General features: G+C 38.4%; 1 protein-coding gene across 2 annotated transcripts; it reads right to left on the bottom strand.

Moving 5' to 3' along the window:
* Window positions 1-219: 219 nt before the first annotated feature.
* SERPINB11 (serpin family B member 11) lies at window positions 220-21693 on the bottom strand. 2 transcript variants are annotated; one of them, XM_010388795.1, is made up of 8 exons: window positions 21538-21693; window positions 14162-14347; window positions 13147-13206; window positions 11846-11974; window positions 8390-8507; window positions 3982-4124; window positions 3138-3293; window positions 220-1175 (listed from the first exon to the last, which is right to left on the bottom strand). In XM_010388795.1, the coding sequence occupies exons 2-8, from the start codon at window positions 14327-14329 to the stop codon at window positions 771-773; spliced, it is 1179 nt and encodes a 392-aa protein (XP_010387097.1). In that variant the 5' UTR covers window positions 14330-14347; window positions 21538-21693; the 3' UTR covers window positions 220-770. The 2 variants fall into 2 exon arrangements, with proteins under 2 accessions (XP_010387097.1, XP_010387096.1); XM_010388794.2 differs by lacking the exon at window positions 21538-21693 and adding an exon at window positions 14935-14993.
* Window positions 21694-23381: the final 1688 nt, after the last annotated feature.

Raw genomic sequence — 23381 nt, 5'->3', positions numbered from 1 at the left:
AGGAGGAGGAGGAGAAGGAGGGAGAAGAGGATGAAGAGGGGGAAGAGGGGGAAAAAGGGAAAGAAGGGTAAAGGATGAGGAGGAGGAGAAGGAAGAAGGAAGAGGAGGAGAAGGAGGAGGAGAAAATCTATTGTTCAATTCAGTAGTATAATTCAATTCAATTCAATTCAAGCAATTGGCCAAAAATTCCACAGAAATATTGACTGAATTAGACTTCTCCACGTTCAAAGTATCTTTTAATAAGCCATTTGATTGCTGCCATATGTTACAAGTCTTCACAGAGCTTTAAGGTATTCCATGCATTTATTATTCTCAACACAGAATTTTGAACTAAAACTCACCACATTCTATTTACACATGTAAGGAAAATATTTAAAAATCCAAGCAAAGTTGAAGCCCTTCAGCTGGTTTTCTTTAAGCAGAGATGTCAGGTCACTTATTCAAGATCTCACAAATATATACAAGTCAAGAAAATCTAATCCCTTAAAAGTCTACTCATTGACTTGATCATGTCACTGGACAGCAATCAAACGAGACACCACAGATAAGAAAGCCAGAAAGCTTTCTGCATAAATCCACCTTATTCTATGATTAACAAAGCCTTAGCTTCACAACTCCTGAAATTATTGGAAGAGATCCTACACCTGTTTTGCAGATGAGCAAACTGAGGCACAGAGGTGTGTGAGATGTGAGCTTTTTGGCCATGGGAAAGTCACAGGATTGTCTCTGCACCTCATCTACAACTCTGACACTTGCTCACCCCCATCTGATCAGGGAGAGGCAAGCTTGCCACAGAATAGAATTACATTGGTATGAGTGTGCCTTATAAAGAACAAGAAGGGGTGGTTCGCCTTGAACTGAGCTCGCATGGGTAGGCTTTTTACAGCGATGCTGTCCCCAGTGGCTGCTGCTGCCTCCGTGCCCTCTTCGCCGACATCCAGGTATGACTTGTGGATGGCTTTTGATAAATATAGACCCTTGGCTGGTGACATTCCAGAAAGATCAGCTTTGACCTGATTGAAGAGATCTGTCACCCCTAGAGATTTTAACAGGGAATTTAGCTCATACTTAATTTCGAGTTTGAATCGGGGGAGATGTACTTCAACCTCTCTTTCCATCATGTTAGAAGAGCTGGTCCACTCATGAAATGTGCTCGAATTCAGCTGCTTTTCTATCTAAGAGACAAAACACAGACAAGCCCACGAGTCAAACACATGACCTCTACGTTAAATGTCATATGTTTTTATAATTCTCAGTGTGAGTGTTTCAACTTCATCACTTTTTCTACCTTTAATACAGTCTACTTACCTGGGAACAAAATTATACCATTAGCCACATTTTCCCTTTTCTGTCATCTTTTTCTCCTCTAAATTTCATAATTAAGCTTCTCAAGTAGGTATCCTACAGTCTTTTCCCTCAATTCCCTCAGCACACATGCTTCACTGCACTTCTCCCACTATCGCCTGTGAAGTTGTCATGGTCCTGTTTCGTGGATGGACTCAACCATTTATTTCTTCTTGGTTCTCATATCTGAAACATTTCACGACACCCTCCTTTATGAGTGTGATTCTCGTTTGGCATCCCTGATGCCAGGATCCCCGTGAATTCTGATAGCTTTCATCTTCTCGTGCCCTTCTCTGTCACTGTCTCTGGTAGCTGCTCCTGAAGCTGAACTCTGGGCTACCTGTGCCTCTGCCCAGCATGTCAGCTCCCACATCAATGCTCAGGTTTCCCAAAGCAGCCTCAGCACGCTGACTTCTCATTTTCTCCATCCAGTTTCATCATTTGTTTCTCAATCTTTCAAATGCCTCCCTTGGGCATTGAACTCTCCAGCCAGCCCTGTCCACAGCTCCAAAACACCATGCTGTGTCACATCCCATCTTTTTAATCTGATCATTTAAAACAGTTTTGACAACCGCTGCCTACCATGACAATATATAATCCACCATAAAATAAATGTGGTTTTTCTTCCAAAGTGTCTTTTCCTTTTGTCCTTTTCTGCCCGTATCCAAGAGACCACGACTTCATGCCACAGCTCACGTTGCCCTTCTTCTAAGGCATTTGTACTGCTCTTTGCTCTGCTCAGTTTAGCAGGGCCCCTGTGATTCTCCTGTTCAACCAGCAAGGCTCAGACTGAAATTGCTCTACTAGGAAATCCTTTCTGACCCCTTCATTCTAATCCCAAAGTCTACTTCCAGAAAACTCTTCAGAGTCTAAACCGCTCCCAAACTGCTTTATGCCTCCAAATGTCTTTCACTCCAGTCAACCACAGGCCCTCAGGGACCTGATTCCCTCTGACTTGGCCACAACCATAAGCATACCTGTTCTCATGGCCACAGCTGCACTTCTGTTACTACAGCAGCCCTCTCAACTGGCACCTGTCTCACTTCTGAAGCCAAATGAGTACATCCTGACCCTGCTCTTTCCAGAAGCCTTCCCTACCACCCGACACACACCCACACCTTGCTCATCTGTGCCACAGTGTTTTCGTCTCAAGCCAGCACTCCCTGGCTTAGAAGCCCCTAATTGTTGGGCCATATCATCCATATGTGTGTCAGCTTTGCAAGCTCCCAGAAGTTCAGCTGTCAGAAGCACAGCCTGCTCTGTCCTGGGCAGCTTTGGCTGCAGCTGGGGACAGGGGGATGGATCCAAACTCCTTTCACTGCCATGATCACTTCTTAATGGGTGTGGTGTACATTTCTCCACAAAACTGAGATGTTAATAATGGCTAGTCCATGAAAGTACATTACAATTGGCTCAGAAATAGTGTCCCCGAGGGTAAACTGGCTGAATCAGATTTCTGCACACTAGAAGCCCAAATAGCATTATAACTTCATTACTGTAGAAAGATGTCCCCCAACCATCAACCACCCAGTACTTGTGTGTTTTTGAACAAAACATCACTTCTGCCTCCATGTGCCTTTCTCATGCAAGGATAGCTTGTTCTCCATAAACACATTGTCCTGAAAGGCAGAGGCCATGTGTCTCCCTGCTACTTTCACAGCCCCTGGGGCAATCCTACTGAGGCTTAGATTGTGAATCAATGACTACACTAATGTCATGAGATACAGTGTGTGTGTGTGTGTGTGAACATGCACACATGCTTTAACTGCATTCTAGCATTCTTATAATTTTACCTGTTTCACATTAGCTGTGCCTACTGGAAGCAGAATGATCATGCTTAATTTGTTGTTAACGTAGGGCAGCTCAAGAACTTGCATATGCGGCTCCTTTAGGAAGGCCAGTTTAAATGTTCCAATCTGATACATCATTTCCACAGTTACATTTTTATCCTGTGAAGAAGAAAAGGATTATAATTAGGTAGTATATATAGTTACCTATGTGAGCGTACATGTGTGTATACTGATTACCTTGCATAACATGAATATCTGCATGAACACTCTAAAGGCATGGGTAAAATAGAAACTACAAAGTAGATTCCTTATTGCTTCCCTTTGCAAAAATTATCCATTTTTTAAATGTAAAATAAGTCATGGTTAGAGACTGAATTGTTCTAATAATATATATAGATAGCTTGGTCTACCAAAAGCAAAGTCAGGATTTCTAGCTAACATGACTTGAGTGGGAAAAAAAAGGATACATCATTAAATCATTTTCTTTTTAATCTTTCCTCAAGAAACTCTCTAGAAAAAAAAAAATAACACAGATAACTTTAGTGTGCTGCTGGAGAAAATAACCACAGTGTACATGGAAAGAATAAACCAATAGAACATTAAGAAAAGAATGGGTTTTCTTCTCTGCCAGAGAATCTTAGTATCCCAAGTCTCCAGTTGGGTGCTCTGTGATAAAAGTTATTGTCACTTAATAGAGGAAAAATTAAAATGTGTAGAAAATACAATAAAAGAACCAGCAGAAACCTAGACCAATATTTTCACTAAATCACTAAATCTTTCTAAGTTGTCCTTACATGATTACTGTATTCTCCAACATTTGTCATCAGTCTGAAAATAAAATACTTACCTCACTTAGCTGAAAAGGACTTTTAACTGTCTCTCTTTCTTGAAATTTATTTTGCCATTGTCCTTTGAAATATATGGCATTCACCAGGACCATTACAGATGAAGGGTCAATTGTGCCCTTTCCAAAGAGATTTGTGACTTTTCCTTGTATAAAAAATAAGATAATTGTATTTGGATTTGAACTTCCTGATGATAGAGAGGTGAAGAGTCATGAGAAATTTAGAGTCATTTCTTTTTTTAAGACTACTTTTAAATTTGAGATACCAGAACTCCTTTCATCTCCTGGCCATGGAGCCTTCTTTGTCAAATGAAATTTATTTCAGGGAATATTTAATGCTTTGTTATTTAACCAGAAGACGGCATCCAGGAAGTAGCCAGTATATTCATGATGGATCAATTTGTCTTACGCCTCATTATATCGAGTGATTTCTTATATATTACTGCTTATTTAAATATTATGTAATAATTTATTGTGGCTTACTTCTAATATTTACAAGACTTTATGCTTACCAGCACTTCACTACATGCAAATATGTTAAGTATTTTAAAATACTTATTCATTCAATGCACTACAATTAGTGTATTACAAATATGTATACAAAAGCACTTGAAGTAAACACATATCTGAAAATCAAGATTCATAAAATTATGCCAGGAATTGCTTGGTAAATAAAACTAATCAAAATTAAACATCCAGCCCTCTTGGTGCATTTTGGTATATTGCAATTTATAAAACCTTTTAGAAATGTAATCTGTTATACAATATGAAACACAGGAATATCTGAACATCAGCTTTAAGCTTCATGAAAGTTTTAATTTTCATTGAACTTCCAGGCCTAACACAATCCTAGCATGTGATAGCAATACCTAACCTTAAGTGTACAATGTATATTTTTGGTTGAAACAATCAATAAAGATATAAACAAATGATGAAATAGCATTAATATTCTACATAAATATATAACATGTGAATCCCTAATGCACACCCATGGCAGACAACACTAATCATCTTTTCATTCATGCCAAAAGAATTTAGGCATTTTCTAGATTCTGGGCACTGTTCTAGACACTGTAGCACTAAACTCAAACTATAACACAAAACTAAACAGACAAAAATCTCTACTGTCACAGAGTTAGTGTCTACCACCTCAATTGTGGGCTTTTTCAAGTAACCTAAGTTTAAGCCTCAGACTCTCAATACAGATTTTCCAAGCAGCGACTACCAGTGGATTAGAGTTAGCACAAGAGATGAGGCATATTTTTACACCACTGTGCTAAGTAAATTGACAGATATGAAAAAATACATACACCTTTTAAAGCATTTTCTGACTTAATACGAATAATAGAATAGATACATATGTTAATCTGGTCACCTGTTACTAAACTTGACATCTGTCAGTTCCTCAATCAAAAAGATACTATTGAGAGCTCATCACTGTTAAATGATATAATGGGAGACAAATATATTAGAAAACATTTTCTTTATGCTAAAAGAAATCTAAAATAATATAAAGCTAAACTAGAATTACTAAGTGAATTCAGCAGTGTTAATATACAAAAGTAAAGTATATACTTATACATCAACAACAAATAAACCAAAATAATAGATACCAGCTAAAATTCACCAAACACCTCAAATACCACCTAGAATCGGTTTATCAAAAAATGCACAAAACTTCAACATAGGAAAATACAAAATGTTACCAAAAGAAAAAATTAAAGAAGACCTGTGTAGAGGTAAATTTCATGGTCATGGATTAGAGTTTGAATAAAGATGTATTTTCTCTCCAAATCTATAGATTCTATGTAAATCCTATTAAAATTTCAACTGATACATTCTATGGAAGTTAACAAGCTAATTTTAAAATGTATATGGAAATACGAAGGATCAAGATTTGGCAAGGCAACCCTAGAAGAGGATCAACATTGGAGGGATTATACTTCCAGCTTCCAAGACTTATAAAGCTACTATAATTGTGGCATCATCATGAGAATAAACAAATTGACGAATGAAAGAGAATGGAAAACCCAGGAGCAGATAGATTCACACAGATATGGTCATCTAATTTATGATAAAATTTACATTGCAGTGTAATAATGAAAGGATTCTTTATTCAATAAATAATGCCATATAAATTAGACATCCACGTGGAATGAAACTAATTTTAAAATGAATCCTGACTTTAATAAAACAATAAAACTTCTAGAAAATAACATATGAAAATATTTTCATGAACTAGAAAATATTTTCATGACAAGATTTCTTTAAAATCATCCAAAAATGTGTGCAAAGACACTAACTACAAAGGAAAAGATCATAAATTTTATTCCTTTGAAATTAGAAACTTCCATTCATCTAAGACATCACTAAGAGATGGGAAAGATAAGATGCAAAATAGTAGAAGTTACTTACAACATAGGTATCCAGTATGTGCAAAGAACTCCTAAAAATGTATCAGAAAAAAAGAAATACAAACAAACCATTCTTACAGGTGGGCAAAAGATTTAAACAGAAACTTCACAAAGGAGGATATGTAGCATATGAAAAATTATTCAACCATGTAATTCATAAAGGAAATGCAAATTAAAATTAAAATAACTACAGTGGCTAAAGTTAACAAGCCTTACACTACCAAGTGTTGGCAAGGAGGAGGAACAATTGAAATTCTCATTTCTTGTTTGGGCAAATAAATTGACACAATCACTTAAGAAAGTTACTTGGCATCTACTACAATTGAATGTATATAAGCCTTATGACCAGCAATTCCATTCCAAGGTATACACCCAATAAAAGTGCATACATATGTGTATCAGAGATATGTATCAAAAATATTCACAGCAGCACTATTGATAAGGGATCCAAACTAAAAATGTCCTAAGTATTTACTAACAGTAAAATGGGTAAGTATATTTAGAATATTCTGAGAATGAAATACATACTAATAAAAATGAACAAATCATGCAATGTGTAACTATGTGGATGAATCTCACAAACATATATTGGCCTTAAAAAACCCACATAATTTATGATTCCAATTACATGAGATTTAAAAACAGGCAGAACTAATAAGTGGTAACAGAAGTCAGAGAAACCTTAACGTTTGGGGGAAAAAGGTCTTATTTCTAGAAGAGGATTTAAGGGGGCCCTTGCAGTGCCTCTTTCTGATAACTAATGTCCTATTTTACTGACCTGAGTAGTGAATCATGAGTATATTCACTTTGTGATAATTTATCAAACAGCACACATACAATAATTTACTTTTCTATATGTATGTATATTTAAATCATAAAGTTCATTTTTAAAATCAAGATTTAAGGGATGTATTAACTAATTGTGATATGTCAATGTTATTTGGTTCCTGATTCAAACAAGAAAAAAAAAGAGCCAGCTGGGGAAAAATGAAAACACACTGAATATTTAACATGAAATGATTATTTTTAATTTTTCAGATGTAATAATACTGTAGGGGTTGTATTAAAATTGTCCATATTTTTTTAGAAAACCAAAGTGAAATATGTGTAGGAAAATGATATAATATCTAGAATTTGCTGCAATATAATCTTAAAGACGTGTTGGAGAAAGGGTGAAAGATTACATGAATAAGGCCAGCCATTAGTGAGAAATGTTGCAATTGAGTGATGGGTATATAGGGTTCACTATATATTCTCTCTACTTTTGTATATCCTTAAATTTTTCTTTAACCAAATGTTTCTAAATAAAAATGAATATATCCTTGGTACCAAATATTAAATGTGCCATTTAAGAAATATTTAGCATCCGGCCGGGCGCGGTGGCTCAAGCCTGTAATCCCAGCACTTTGGGAGGCCGAGACGGGCGGATCACGAGGTCAGGAGATCGAGACCATCCTGGCTAATATGGTGAAACCCCGTCTCTACTAAAAAATACAAAAAACTAGCCGGGCGATGAGGCAGGCGCCTGTAGTCCCAGCTACTGGGGAGGCTGAGACAGGAGAATGGCGTGAACCCGGGAGGCGGAGCTTGCAGTGAGCTGAGAGCTGGCCACTGCACTCCAGCCTGGGCGGCAGAGCAAGACTCCGTCTCAAAAAAAAAAAAAAAAAAAAAAAAAAAAAAAAAAAAAAAAAAAAAAAAGAAATATTTAGCAATATATATGGGTTTTTAATTGTGAAAAGTAAATTTAAATTTAATTAATTTTAATTGCAGAATGCACCATACATTTATGAAATAGAAATGGTGCTCATTCAGAGTCACTTTGTATATATTCTAGAACAACTGATTGTAAAGGGTATTCCAAAATATGGCCCCATGCCTTTCTTACTGATCTGCCTATGTCAGGTGCGGACTTCAGCCAGCTTCCTCGTTAGCAAGTGGACTCGGATTGCTTATCAATACAACACAGAATTTAGAGACACCTATTGACTTATCCTTACCATTAGTTTTGTTTTCAACCCAAGCATTAATTGTTTTCCTCGTTTCTTCTGTAGACTGTTCAAAATCCACAGTTTGCAACCTGGCTTGATACCATTTCTCAGAACAGCTTAAATATTGCTATAAAAGACATGATAATTGAACAACAATTCAAAAGCAGTGTAAGGAAAACAAAATCTATAGCTCAATGTATTCTAAAATTCGAATGCAGAGAAAAAAGCAGTTCCTATCAATAAGTCTGAGAGGAAGCAGGATGCGTATGCACTTATTTTTAATGAGATAAACAAATTGAACAAAATCTGAAGCCCTTCCACAAAGAATGTTCAGAGATGTTTTGTTGTTACTTCTGTCATATGATTGGCTGTCTTAGTTTTAAAGTGTTCGAAGCAAAATGACAAATTGCAATACAATGAGCACCTTCTGACTCTATTCCTACTCTTTCCTCTTCAAAGTAGACATGGAAGCTACTGCTCTCAGATTATAGACAGGAAAACTGAGAAGAAGAGTGGTTAAGGGACTTGCTTTCCTGAGGTCTAACAGAAGGTTGTTCCCATGATATGTATCAATCTCCTCACAAGCTGCCATAAATATAATTAATAATAAAAACATTCTCTGATATAAATAGTTGGCATTTCTGTCAAATTTATATGAAGTGTGAGCAAAAATATCTTAAGGAATTTATTATTTCGTTCACCTATAACATATTATCCAAGTGAAAGTGGTGTGCAAACTCAGTATAAAGAACTTACCCTTTCTTTTAACCAAAAATCCTTACTCCCAAGCCCCTCCTATGTAGCATTCTGGAGCAACTATTGATGACCACCCATGGCCCTAGATTTCTATAGAACTGGAGACTTTCTGTTGTCTTTCTGTCAAGACCACAGTGATATCTACATGGACCCAAATGAGTTTACCATGATGCAATTCCTGAGACCTTAGGAGCATACCTCCACAGCCCAGTGGGACCCGATGCCCCAACATGAACTGAATAGAATGATACAAGACTTCGAAATATGGAAGATGTGCCTAGCATAGAAGAAAAACAAAGCTTAACTAATGTTGTGGGAAGGCAGGGACCCCTAATGGAGGGACCTGCTGAAACTGTGACAGAAGAACATAAATTGTGAAGATTTCATGAACATTTATTAGTTCCCCAAATTAATACTTCTATAATATCTTATGCCTGTCTTTACTGCAATCTCTGAACATAAATTGTGAAGATTTCATGGACATTTATCACTTCCCTGATCAATACTCTTGTGATTTCCTGTGCCTGTCTTTACTTTAATCTCTTAATCCCATCATCTTCGTGAGCTGAGGATGTATGTCGCCTCAGGACCCTGTGATGATTGATTTAACTGCACAAATTGTTCATAAAGCGTGTGTGTTTAAACAATATGAAATCTGGGCACCTTGAAAAAAGAACGGGATAACAGCGATGTTCAGGGAACAAGGGAGATAACCATTAGGTCTGGCTGCCTGAAAGCCGGGAGGAACAGAGTCATATTTCTCTTCTTTCAAAACCAAATAGGAGAAATATTGCTGAATTCTCTTTCTTGGCAAGGAACAGCCCTGAGAAAGAGAATGTATTCCTAGGGGGAGGTCTCTGAAATGGCCGCTCTGGGAATGTCTGTCTTATATGGTTGCAGATAAGAGATGAAATAAGCCTCAGTCCCCCATAGTGCTCCCAGGCCTATCAGGATGAGGAAATTCCCGCCTAGTAAATTTTAGTCAGACCGGTCGTCTGCTCTCAAACTCTGTCTCCTGATAAGATGTTGTCAACGGCAATGAGTCCCTGAAACTTCATTAGCAATTTTAATTCCGCCCCGGTGCTCTGCCCTCATTTACCTTGTGATATTTTATTGCCTTGTGAAGCATGTGATCTCTGTGACCCACACCCTACTCGTACATTCCCTCCCCTTTGAAAATCACTAATAAAAAATTGCTGGTTTTGCAGCTTTGGGGGCTTCACAGACCTACCAACATGTGATGTCTCCTCCAGACACCCAGCTTTAAAATTTCTCTCTTTTGTCCTCTTTCCCTTTATTTCTCAGACCACTCAACACTTAGGGAAAACAGAAAAGAACCTATGTTGAATTATCGGGGGTACGTTCCTCTGATAAACTACGAGCAAAATCTGGGCCTCAGAATGAATCTTGTCCTGAGCTGGATCCAATTGTGGTTGAAACAACCTTAAGTAACTCTCCATAGCCCAGGAGATGAATGTTTTTCCAGCCAGAATCCTGAAATAACAAGGTCCCTCTCATGACATAGTTCAAGACAATCTTCATGATGCTAATGAGGACCTTCTCACTTCAGGAACAGATGCCATAATGATCATCCCAAATCCACATTTATCTACTGTTATGTCTGGGTCACTGTTTTGAGAAGGCAAAGTCACAAGAGTGGGCATCCCAACTCGAAGGACCATGATTATTAATCCCTGCCACTCTAGACACTCTCCATACATCATTCCTTATATGCTTTCAGGGCAGTAAAAGAAAATACCCTCTAAATGTCTATAATACCTACCACAAGTTGCAAATATTCTGACTATCAGAAGCTCGTCACATCCAAGACATAACCTGATCTACCAGGCCAGGGAAGAACATTAGAAACTCATGGTTTCATCCAGCTTCACGCAGACGGCATTTAAATAACCCTAGTCAGACAAAAGCTTGCATTTCACCTCAATCACAGCAGGATGTTGTAGCAATTAAAAACAGGAAGATGGATTTGGATAGGGGTCAAATCCAGGTTTTGCCATTCAAATATCTCTGTGACTCTTGTCAGCCTGACTTTTCAGAATCTGCTTCACTGTCTGCAGAATTAATGGAAATTTTATACCCATATCTTAGCACAATGTGAGGATTATAGGAGATAATGCCTGTAATGAGCTAAGCAGAATGACTGGCACAGAGTAAATACTCAATAAAACTACATAGGATCATGGTGTTGGGAAAGGGCATAAATGGTGTTAGAATATTGGAGCTACAAAGAACTAAGCCTAATCTTCTCATTTTAAAGATAGAAGTGACTTGCCCAAAGTTATGTATTCTAAATGGAAACAGAACTCCTGTCTCTTGGCTCACAGTCCAATGTAATTTTGACTACTTCTTGATACTCCACTATTAAGAACCTCTGAAAATGATATGAAAAATTTGTTTTGTTTTTCTTCTGGTCCACAGGGATGATTCTTACCTACTTTGTTTTGTACTTCATCCCTGACCTTGGTTCTTGGACAGCATTAGCGATCTTGAAGAAGCCATTTTTATGTAATATTTTATAACTTTACATGAGAGTTTCAATAAATCCATTTCACTGAAACTGTAAGTCAGCTTAAATTCAATCTCTTAATGATAAACATCATGTGACTGTTCTCACTCTTCATCAATTTTGTGGTATGAAATTCAGAGGATGCCAAGAAAGTTGTTGACCATTCTTCCAAATGGACTTACCTGATGGAATGCCATTGTCTTTGTTCCGTAGAGACTGTTGGCAATGCTGAGGGTATAGTTAGAGTCTGGCTGGTTGATTTGAGAGAATAAGACACCGAACTCGGAATGAATTCTTCCGGCTTGGCTGCACTGAAGCATTAGTAAACAAAGAATGGTGTATTAAATTGCTTGATTTTTGCCATTGGAGAATGATAACTATCCAGAGAGCAAGGTGTTTGCCTCTGAATAAAAGGGCTGTGAATACAAGGAAATTAGTTTAAAGCATTTTCTTCTTTGGATTTTCGCTAGCACATTAATTTCACCACTCTGTAACTTTAGTTGCAGTCCGTGTGCAGAATTGTAAGTTACTGCATAATACATGTGTACTTGTGGTCCTAACGATTTAATTCAAAGGCAGTTTTCATAAATAAACAGATCCTAGTGGGGTATTCAGGGCAATAATTCCAGTGTTATTGCTGCCCTTGTACTTACAGAATCGTTTCTCTTCTCTTTCACACTTTTTTCTACGTCTCCATTTTTCATGTGGTCAGTTGATCAAATACCTCAGCCCTTCACTGAACTTAGTTCACACACTAATTTGCTTCTCAGTGGTAGCAATTCTGCTAAGCTGCAGCTTTGTTGCATTTGAAAGATGGCTAAGAATGTATGGACATTATAGGTAATATGCCTATATTCCCTAAAGCGTTCCCTAAAGCAAATGTTCCTAAACTATGGACTTTGAACTTTTAATAGTCAGCTGGGTTCCGTGAAGTTGGTGTTCTGTGAGTCTATATGCATTTGTGTATTTTCTCAACCAATCACAATCAACTAGAACTATTTTCGTGTAGGAGTTCTATATAATTGTGATGTCAAAATGAATCCTTCTACTGGAAAAAACTAGAGACCATAGTCCCACAGTGTGTGGACTGAGAAACATCAGGCCATGTTTTCCCAGCACATAATTATATGGCCAAGCATCAGGTCCTTTCTCAGTCCCCACTCTAGACAGAAAAATCTAACACCACATAGACAAGGCCTGGCAGACTCAACGTAGGGCACCCTCCATAAAGGAACAAAAAAGCTTGAGTAAGGATGGCAATAAATCAGGTAATAAAATCTAAGAAACTTTACTATTGTTATTATCATTATCATTATTATATTAAACTCTACAGGCTGTAGTTACCATCAGGAAGGTTAAAGGGGGACACATAGCTGGTTCCCTCATGGACAAAAGAAGGAGCTCTTCTACTCAACACTCAGACAATTATTTCATCCTTCTCTTAGGTTAAAGAGCATTTGACAACTCAGCAATATTATCATACCTTAGGTGAGTCCTTGAACGCTGGTTTTAATGAGTCTACAGTAGGATGAAAATGAAGCACCTAGAAAAAAGAAAAAAAAAGCATCCATTGGCATCAGAAGCAATGTACAGTCTATAAAGGTTGACAGTTGTAAGGATCTATTTTTCTATTTTAGATCAAGACCAATAGTGATAGCTAAATTTAATAATGTTGCATTCCAAATCCTGAACTAAGTCTTTACATATCTTATTTAACCTTCCCAAAAACTTTATAAGTAGATACGATTACCCTCATTTTATGTTAGGGAAACTATAAGTTTAAGAGAGATCAAGCAGCTTGCCTCAGACCACTGTCAGGCTCCAGGGACTAATCTCTTATCCGCTAGACCCTTCTGTCCCTACTGTTCTTAGGCTAATAACTAAGACAGTACACAGCACAAACAATAATAAGATTTGCAAGTATCCTAAGAGTTGTTAAGTGATATTGTTCTAGACTTTCCACTGCACTAAAAATATATGTAATGGGAAAATCTCTAATGTTAGCCTATATAACCTGAAAAGTCACCTTTCCTTTCTGAGTCTCGGTTTTCGATCTGTAAAGTGTGGATAACAATTCCTAACTGTTACGAATTTGAAACATAATCATGAAATTTTTTTTAACTTGGTAATGTCTAAAATAGCATTACATTTATTGTAAATTTAACCTTCTACAGGACAATAATAGTAACTCTGTCACGTTTAAATCACTGAATGAAGAGACCCTAAAAGTAAACTGCAGAGATTTATTTGTGATACCACTGATAGTAAAAAAGAGACCACGTGTTGCTTGTATTACATTACTTGCACTACAGCATACTCCATTAATCAAACCATTATCAAATTTTAAGAAATACGATTTACTCAATGTGTGTGTGTTTTTTTTTCTCTCTCTCTAGATGGCAATTTTATTGGTATAAAGATAGAATTAATTTGGCTGACCCAGAGCGGGTGCATGAAAGACTTCTGGGCCCTGGGCAAATCTCTGTGGAATTCCATACCTTCTCCAATTGCTCTGCACTCTCTCCCCTGGCACCAAGGAGGACCATGCTTAGAGCATAAAGCAGACTTAGCGGAGAAAAGAAGATGTTATCTCCTATGTTGTTACTGTTCAGCTCTTTGAACACATCAAGGCAAAATTCAACGTTAGCTGTGCTGAGAGAATCCATTTTTATGCCAATGACTGCCTGAGAACAGAAGGAAAAAAATTCTCAGAACATCACTTGAAGTTACAGATAGTATCTGGAGTTCAGTTATTGCATTTCATGAGTTTAAGTATCAGGGCACACTGCTTCATGAAAAATTACATACCTTTATCACAATTCTGAGAAATTCATAAATGCTAGAGAGGGGAATTCACATTAGTTTTACATTCCAATGAACAGAAGATTTACTATTCCTTCAGCCAATGGTTAAAATCTATCTTACTATCATTTGTGTACATTTTTAAATAATCTATAATTGTTCTGGAGTGAAAGATTAAAAGGAATTGGGTCTTTGCATTTTGAATTTCCATGCTTTAAGACATTCCTCACCCTGGAATTTGTGCAGAAAAAAATCTTGAGCTACACACGATCAGCCAATCAGGATATTTTCCCACTAGACTACCCACTTTTGCAGTGTCACAGGAGGAGAACATCTCCATCTCAGTCATTTTTGTGCAAACAAGTTGACAGCACTTGCAGAATTTCCAGCATGTTTTTATCTCCTCAGTGGGACCTCATTCCCTGTATCCCTCCATGAATGTAAGACAATACTAACAAGTAGGTCTTACCATAAGAAAGTGGTCAGAGCTCTCAGCCTGGAGGCCACAGCCATCATGTTTATGAAAATAGAAATGGAAAAGGAAAATCCAAGAGAAGAAAAGATGATGCTGGAATATGTGTTATCTCAGGACAAAAACATGTCAGGAAAGAAGAGTTCATTCTATTCAGTTCCACAAACATTAATTGAGCATCGCTCACTGTAGAGGGCTATGGATATAAGAATGACCAAGAATAGTTTCTGCTCTCAGGGAGACTTCATTCTTCAGGAGCCTCATTGCCATCAAACACTTCCTTCTTTTAACTTCGGAGTCGCCATTCTCTCTTGGTCCACAGCCTGCCTCCTTGACTGCTCCTTCTCAGTCTCTTTTGCAGAATCGTTCTCAATTTTGAACCTCTAGACATCACAATAAAGCAGAATTCAGATCTTGAACCTCTTCTCTATGAACACTCATACTCCAGGTGATCTCATCCAACCTCATTCCTCCTAATTAGATATTAGGAATCTAATTAGGAGGAATGTCCTAATATCACTAATATGCTATTAGCTCCTGCATTTATGCTTGCCTTGAATTCCAAGCCCATATATCCAACTGCCTACTCAACATCCCCACTTGGATGTCTAATATATATCTCAAACTGAACATGTCCAAAAGCAAATCCTTGGTTTTCTAACTCCTCTCTCCAGCCTGTGTCCCTCACAGCCTTCTTTACCTCTGTAAATGGCAATTCTATTCTTCCAGTTTCTCAAGCTAAAAACCTTGGGATCATCCTTAAGTACTTTCTCATTCTTGTTCAATCAGTGAAAAAAATCCTGTTTTCCCCATCTTTGGAAATATTCCCCATCTGCACATTTCTCATGCTTCCCAGTTTTAACAGCATAAAGGTGCTCCTGAATTACTTAAATAATCTCCTATCTTCTTTCTACTCCAGTCTTTATCCTCCTCCATGATATCTTTGATAGACTAGTACTTTTTAAGTATCAGTTAGTTAGGTACTCCTCTGCTCAAAAACTCCACTGTCTTCCCTTTTACTCAGGGAGGAAGTCAAAGTCCTTACTGTGACCAACAGGCCCTCTGTGATCTGTCAGACCTCATCTCCTACCACTCTTCCACCAGCTCACTCCAATTTTGCCATGTCACCTCCTTGCATACCTTCAACATAACAAGCACATTCAACCTCAGGGCATTTGCACTTTCTATTCCTCTTCCATGATGTTCTTCCCGAAGATATTTGAATGGTTCATTCCAGCAGTTTAATCATATCTGTTCAGATAGCATCTCGTTACTAAGGCTGTCCCTGACCATTCATTCTGTTTGAAATCTCAGCCCACATCCCACCATTCCATTACCGTAGCACATACCACCACCTGGCTTACTACATATGTATTTATTTTCTGATTCCCTTTGCTCTATAGTACATTAGAGCAAGGACTTCGTTTTGGTTTTATGTTTTATTCCAGCATCCAGACAAGTCCTATCCATAGAACAGTGACCCAGTACATGTTTGCAGAAGGAAGAAATGAAGAAGAGAATTTCAATCCAATAAGTACTCTGTGATATGCTGGTATGCACATAATCAAGTAGAGAGGAGAGACACAGAACCAAACTGAGAGTTATAGTTAGCCTTCCTGGAGGAGATAATATCCCTGCTGCTTCTAGAAGAATGAAATAAGCATCACCCATGTATATACATGTAAGAAGAGCACTCCTGTCAGAAGGAATAGCATAAGCAGAGACTCAAACACCTGAAAGATAAATTTTATATTATAAGTGCATGAAATAAGAGTCCAAAAGTGGTGGGCAGTAGGGCCAAATATAGGCAGGACTATGGCCTTAGAAGCCTGGCATGCCCCTTGATGAGAAATCAGAGATCACACCCCACATAGCTCATGATGGAGTTGGGTCTTTATGTCACCTAGTCAGAAGTTCATATCATCTTTCTGATCATCAATTTATAAATCTCTTTCCTTCTCTTCTTCTCTCTCCCTGGACAGCATATTAAAAAAAAACAGGTTGGCTGCCCACCATTCAGCCCTTCCCTTTCACTCCTTTGTTTTGTGCTAAGAGAACTTCCTTTGATGCAGATTTCATGCAGCCATGTGCTTCAGAGGAGGCTTCACCCTTCCTCAGGCCCCAAGAGCAAGCCTGGATTAGTCTAAGCCAATTGAGGGAATTCTATGTCCCAAGTTTCTAGTGTAGGAGTCAGAAGGTGCCATAATTCGTACAAGACGGGAGAGGTTGCTGGAGGGCTTCTGGAAAAGACTTCCGATAAGAAGAGATCCACAAGAGGAAACCATCCCTCTTCTTCCTCTCACAGTTGGGTTATCTGCATGTGTCTACTACTGCAGCTGCTATTTTGTGACCACAAGAAAGGTAGTTTAAGAGGATAAGCCAGGATTTCAGAGAGGAAGGATGGACAGAACTTGCGTTCTCGATGACACATCATTAAGTGAATGGATTACCCAATCCTGGATCTACCCTAGCTTGAGATTTCTTTTCATGTGAAATAATAATTTTTTCTTATTGTTTGAGTCATTTTAGTTGAGTCTTCTGTTACTTGCAGCTAAAAGAATTCTAACTCACTTCAAGGGTTTTTCTATACACCTTAATTCACTAGGGCCAATTAGCCCACTTATTCCACATTCACCGTTCTGTAGCATAGTTGCATTATTCCCTTGTTTAGTCCACCTGGGATACAGAAATATTTGGTTCTTTTACCTTCCATCTTCTAGACTACAGCTTTGACCTCTTTTGGAATCCAAGTCTAAGCATATATGCTATAGGACACTATGACAAAGCCAATACATTTCCCGGCCAATACGTATTTATCCCAGTTACTAATGATGTTATTTCCAGTCAGTACATATCCGGGCTGAGGTTTCTGGAGATGTGTTCTCTGGGATATGTCCTTGTTTGCCATCAATTTAGACATTTACATCATGCTTTTCATCCTTTATCAGGCAGAGAGAGACTAAAAGGGACTGAATATATGTCACTTGTGGACTTTCAAAATAATGGCCCATGATATTTACATAGGAAAATTCACAAATCCTGTAATCAAAACCAGTTGCCCTAAAATAATCCTTAAGGAGTAGATGCTGTGCATTTCAGTTCTCAGACAGCCCAACACAGTGTAATAGGAGCCAGCAGTTGCAATAGGACCCACAGTGTAATAGGACCCAGCCTGGACCACACTTTTCTTTGCACTTGACAGTTTTTTAAAAATATGACAGAAGGGTTTTACTAATATTATTTTCCTAAAATACAACTATGTACCTCTGGCAGAATGTTTTCCTTCATGGTGATTTTAATACAGCTCTCTGGATTACATGTGGTAATGACAGTGTCTTTGACAGCCCTCCGTTTAGTTACTTTAATAATGAAAGCACTTCCAACCGTGAAGTATATCCAAGTCAATTGCTTTTCACACTGTGTTCTGCATTTTAGTGAATTAAGTAAGCTAGTGGAGTTGTATTCTGGAATGTAATGTAAATGTATTTATCTTAAATTTATATCATGTTGTTGTTATAAAATCGCCTATTCACATATCATAGCTATTATAGCCCTGCAGTTACTAGAGCACCTAAGAAAAGAGTTTGGAATATGCTGATAGGCCACTTACTGTGTGGCAGACACTATTATTAGTCTGTTTATTTGTTTGTTCCTTCTTTTATAACCACAAGTACACAAGGTTGAGGTCATCACATACTCTGGTTCTTGGCAAAAGCCATCACTGGATTACAAGGCCATTCTCTTCTTTACTTATGGCCTTTGACCCAGTTCATTTCCTTTCTTCTCCACCACCACAGACACCACTTATAATTTGTTTAAAGCATATTCTTTTATTTATATGTGCTTCTGTAAAACATTGATTTCCTCATCTTATGCATTTTTAAATTTTCATAAATGAAGTTATGTTAGATAATACTTAACATAAGCTTCGGGAGGCCGAGGCAGGTGGATCCCTTGAGCCCAGGAGTCTGAAGCCAGCCTGGGCAATGTGGCAAAAACTCCGTCTCTACCAAAAAATTTTAAAAATAGCCAGTCATGGTGGCACATGCCTGCAGTCCCAGCTACTTAGGAGGCTAAGGTGGGAGGATTGCTTCAGCCCAGGAAGTCAAGGCTGCTATGAGCAGTGATTGCACCACTGTACTCCAGCCTGGGAGACAGAGTAAGACACTGTCTCAAAACAAAACAAAGCAAAAAAAAAAAAAAAAAAAATACAAGTTTTCACACACTTTTCACTTAGTACTATATTTTTAAGATTCATCCATGTTATTCTGGGAATATAGTCCATACCTTCTAACTGCTCCATTCTTTCGCTTCCACCATATTCATTTGCCCATTCATTTGCCAATGACAGATACCCAAATGGTTTCCTTCTTCATGCCACCACTAACAGTGCCATGATGAACATCAGCACATCTACTGCCTCACACAGCTGTGTGAGAATTTCTTTGTAAAGGAAATGGCTAACTTACAGGGTTCATGTATGTGCCAGGTACTACGTGTGTATTATTCAGAATCTTGAGTCTTTCAGGGTGAGTGATAATGTTCGCCTCACTTCACAGTTAGATCTTACAGCTCTTCAAGCATTGAGCTCATAGTACCAAGAAGGAATACTTCAGGTTCAAGTTTTTCTCAAAAATCATTGGCAATACATAATTATAATTAATTCAAACGAACTTTGTATTAGTTATAGTTTGAATTAGAATAATTCAAATTCTAATCAATAATATTAAAACTCTGTCTTGCCAATAGACATACTAAATATCAAATGAACTTTGTTTATTGGCAAGACAGAGTTTTAACTGTATTATTAATGTAGTGCCAAAGTGAATGGGCTTTCCTCATTCATTTTCCAAAATTCTACCTTTCTAGCTGTTTGCAGAGATCTTTCACAATGGAATTTCTATGTTAATCATATATTTAACTAGTTTTATTGACAATTCCCTCTACATCTGGGTGACTGTCTTTGCACATGCAGAGGTGTATATGGAAGGATTGACAGATTTTGGTTCATTTAATATGTTGGTCTTCCTCACTACATTGAATATTCTTATTCAGTGTAATTGAATTACATTGAAAAATCATCTGCGAAATTGTCAGTGTCTTCCACATTCACCCAGGAATCAATACTTGTTAGGGAAACCAATATTCTGGATATTTTACAACTTCAAGTCTAATTAATGTTGCCTAGTCCATTTCAGGGAAGGAGAACTCATGGAAGGCAGAAGTCCCAAGTCTCCCAGAATTTTATCAAAGATCTATATGGACCCCCAAAACAGCCCACTCACGTGATAAGGGCAAGTTGGCTGTGTCTTGGGAAGAAAAAAAATCTTCTTCAAGCAAATGAGGTGTGCCATCTGGAAGTTGTTATGACAGAAATGAAGAAAAGAAGGATATCTGTCGCTGTAGCCCTTCAAGGTTGAGAAGAGGGATTTCCAGAAGAGAACTCTATTTGGGATATGCGTGGAAGGGAACACATCTTATCTTATCTGAAGGGGTTACTAACACTAAAGGACTGCAACAGACAGAGGGTCTGGTTCTGTCCTCTTGGGGGAAATAATCTCCAAGGGTGGCTGAGGCACCAGCATCTTACGATCTGTACCATACCCTAGGTACATTCTTCCCCTCTGGCAAGACTCTTCTCTTATGACCACTTATGTAGCACCTACCTCTCCTTCCCTAAATCAGAGCTATTCTTTTAGTCTCACTCTCTGCCCTACAACTTTGTGAATTTCACATATGCTCATTCCTAAAAATAGAAATTTTAGAGTGTTCACATAAACATAAACCATGATATTTCACCTGCATGTACAGAATACACATATTACTTAGGAGACTAATTTTAAAGCTATAAGAGGAAACTGAGAGGCAGGAAAAGAAAGAAATTGTCTCCAACACATAGTGATTAATAAGGCTAGCATAGTAAGTTAAGATCTTCTGGCCAGGGGTGGTGGCTCACGCCTGTAATCCCAGCACTTTAGGAGGCCGAGGCGGGCAGATCAAGAGGTCAGGCAATCGAGACCATCCTGGTTAACACGGTGAAACCCCGTCTCTACTAAAAATACAAAAAAAAAAAGCTAGCCGGGCGTGGTGGCGGGCGCCTGCAGTCCCAGCTACTCGGGAGGCTGAGGCAGGAGAATGGCGTGAACCCGGGAGGTGGAGCTTGCAGTGAGCTGAGATCGCGCCACTGCACTCCAGCCTGGGCAACAGAGTGAGACTCCATCTCAAAAAAAAAAAAAAATCTTCTAAGGAGCTAAGAAGTGTTTCAATACACAGAGGCCACATCATGCATGACTAGCTTGTGTTTTGAATGAAGATTAGTAAGTAGAAAATATCAACGGAGTTCCATTTTACTAAACAAAGATCTGAAATCAAGTCAGCCTGCCTCAAGATTTTTAAATGCACACTATCAATGACATCAAAATATGCTAATGTATCTATCAAGGGATCAGCAAAAGTCATACTCAATTAAATAATAAGTTAGTTGCCCCTTCATTTGGTTCATTATGCAACCTGTCCAAATGCTATGGTTTACTCTTATTTATTGTCCCCTTTGACAACAAGCACAGTTGAGATAATAAAGTACAGAAACATTTCTCTTACCTTTGTTACTTTCCAGTGGTGAAGTTCACAGTGTGGCAAGTTAGACTGGAGCTGCGTCCCTCAAAAGGAAATATAAAGCCTTCATATTTTGCCCCTCCCTTTTCATTTGTGTCCTTAGTGATTCAGCTCTTCACCTGCTGGTTGGAAAGTACAGCCCTGAAAAGGAAGTCCATCAAGAGCTTCTTTAAATCCCCAGAGCCCAGCATGGTGGCTCATTCCTGTAATCCCAGCACTTTGGAAGGCTGAGGTGGGAGGGTTTCTTGAGTCTAGGAGTTTGAGGCCAGCCTGGGCAACATAGTGAGACCCTGATCTCTATTTTAAAAATTAAAAAATAAAAATAAAATTTTTAATGAGATCCCCCAGAAACTCCCAAGATGACCAGTGCTTTTTAGAGAAGCTCCCAGTTCTTTTTCTATTTATTTATTTATTTATTTATCTTGAGATGGAGTCTCACAGGCTGGAGTGCAGTGGCACTATCTTGGCTCACAGCAACCTCCGCCTCCTGAGTAGCTAGGATTATAGGCGAGCACCACCACACCCAGGCAATTTTTGTATTTATAGTGGAGACAGGGTTTCACCATGTTGGTCAGGCTGGTCTCGAACTCCTGACCTCGTGATCTCCCTGCCTCAACCTCCCAAAGTGCTGGGATTACAGGCGTTAACCACCATGCCCGACCCTGCACCCAGTTCTTAACCTCCTTCTGTTTTACTAAGGGAAAATATTGACAAGCCTGGCCTCTATTCAAGAAGAACAAGCTGTCTATCAAAGAGATTGCCATCAACCCAACAAGTTGGCAGTGCCATATGCAAAATTCCAAGGATCTCCAGTGTCCGTGCACATGGTGCAAAGCTACTCAATAGGAAAGATCCCAGCTGTGGCAGATGCTTCCTGGCCTGAGGAAGACTCATCCTAAGATCTTCTGGGCTCTCTTGCATGGAGCATATGTTTTTATGTGGAGCTTCAGCAATCTACTAACAGGTAACTCCTGTCCCATAAAAAAACACAAGAGTTATTGAGTTAGTAATAACTCAAGCAAGAGTTATTCTGTGGTTTCAGTTTAAAAGCTTGGTGGGAGCAACAAGCCAGCCCTACCCAAAGTGAATTCAGAGGCTGAATTATAATTCAGGAGTGGGGAAGAAAAATTACAGATTAGCGATAGGAATGAGAGTTAGAGACAGATCATGTTTGGGGTGTGTAGTAGGCAGAATCAGTATTCTGAGAAAAGCCCAGCTTCCCAAAGACCAGTCTTGACCGTGCAATCCACAGCCCAGCCTCCCCAGGTTGATACCCCTGCCAATCAATGATGGCAGACTGCACCACACTTATGATAGAAGAAATTCCTTTATGGCCAGTGATTTTCTCCTCATTTTCAGCACAGAATATTTCTTCTCTTATTTCAGACTAAACCGTTCTACAAGACAAGAGAACCAAAAAACATGGTTCTAAAATTATAGTCCTAATACCCATTTTGTCCACAAGGTTCTCATAAAAATAACTGTACACAACCAATCACACAGAACTAAAAGGGATCCCAAATCTGTCCAGTCTTTTTCTGCTCAGAGCACGTTTTCTGACATGAATCAATTCCAGGTGGGGGCTTTCAGGGCTTAAAAACCTCATATCTACCATGAGGGCTGATCTTCCACCTTTCAACTTTGTTTTCATCTCTCTTTAGATTCTGTAAAAAGGGAGCTGAATTTCTTAGCTTTTTTTTTTTTTTCTGTCTAAGCATTGGGGTAATCAAAGAAGGTATTTTTATGCCTTTGATCTAGATTGTATTCCTGTTATTTTCCCTGTCGGAGAGGAAGTACTTATTTCTGATGTTTCCTTCCAGTTGGAAGGA

The sequence above is a fragment of the Rhinopithecus roxellana genome, chromosome 21 (assembly GCF_007565055.1).
Source record: "Rhinopithecus roxellana isolate Shanxi Qingling chromosome 21, ASM756505v1, whole genome shotgun sequence".
Classification (NCBI taxonomy): Eukaryota; Metazoa; Chordata; class Mammalia; order Primates; family Cercopithecidae; genus Rhinopithecus; species Rhinopithecus roxellana.
Note: the sequence above shows the minus strand (reverse complement) of the source record. Positions and strands in the feature narration are given on the sequence as shown.

Excerpts from the sequence above, each read along its gene's own strand:
- SERPINB11 (XM_010388794.2), bottom strand. Across the intron at positions 13,207-14,161 it reads GTGCAGAGCAATTGGAGAAG|GTGCTTCATTTTCATCCTAC; the intron begins GTATGGAATTCC and ends TCTTTTTTCTAG. Across the intron at positions 11,975-13,146 it reads CGTTCAAGGACTCACCTAAG|TGCAGCCAAGCCGGAAGAAT; the intron begins GTATGATAATAT and ends CTAATGCTTCAG.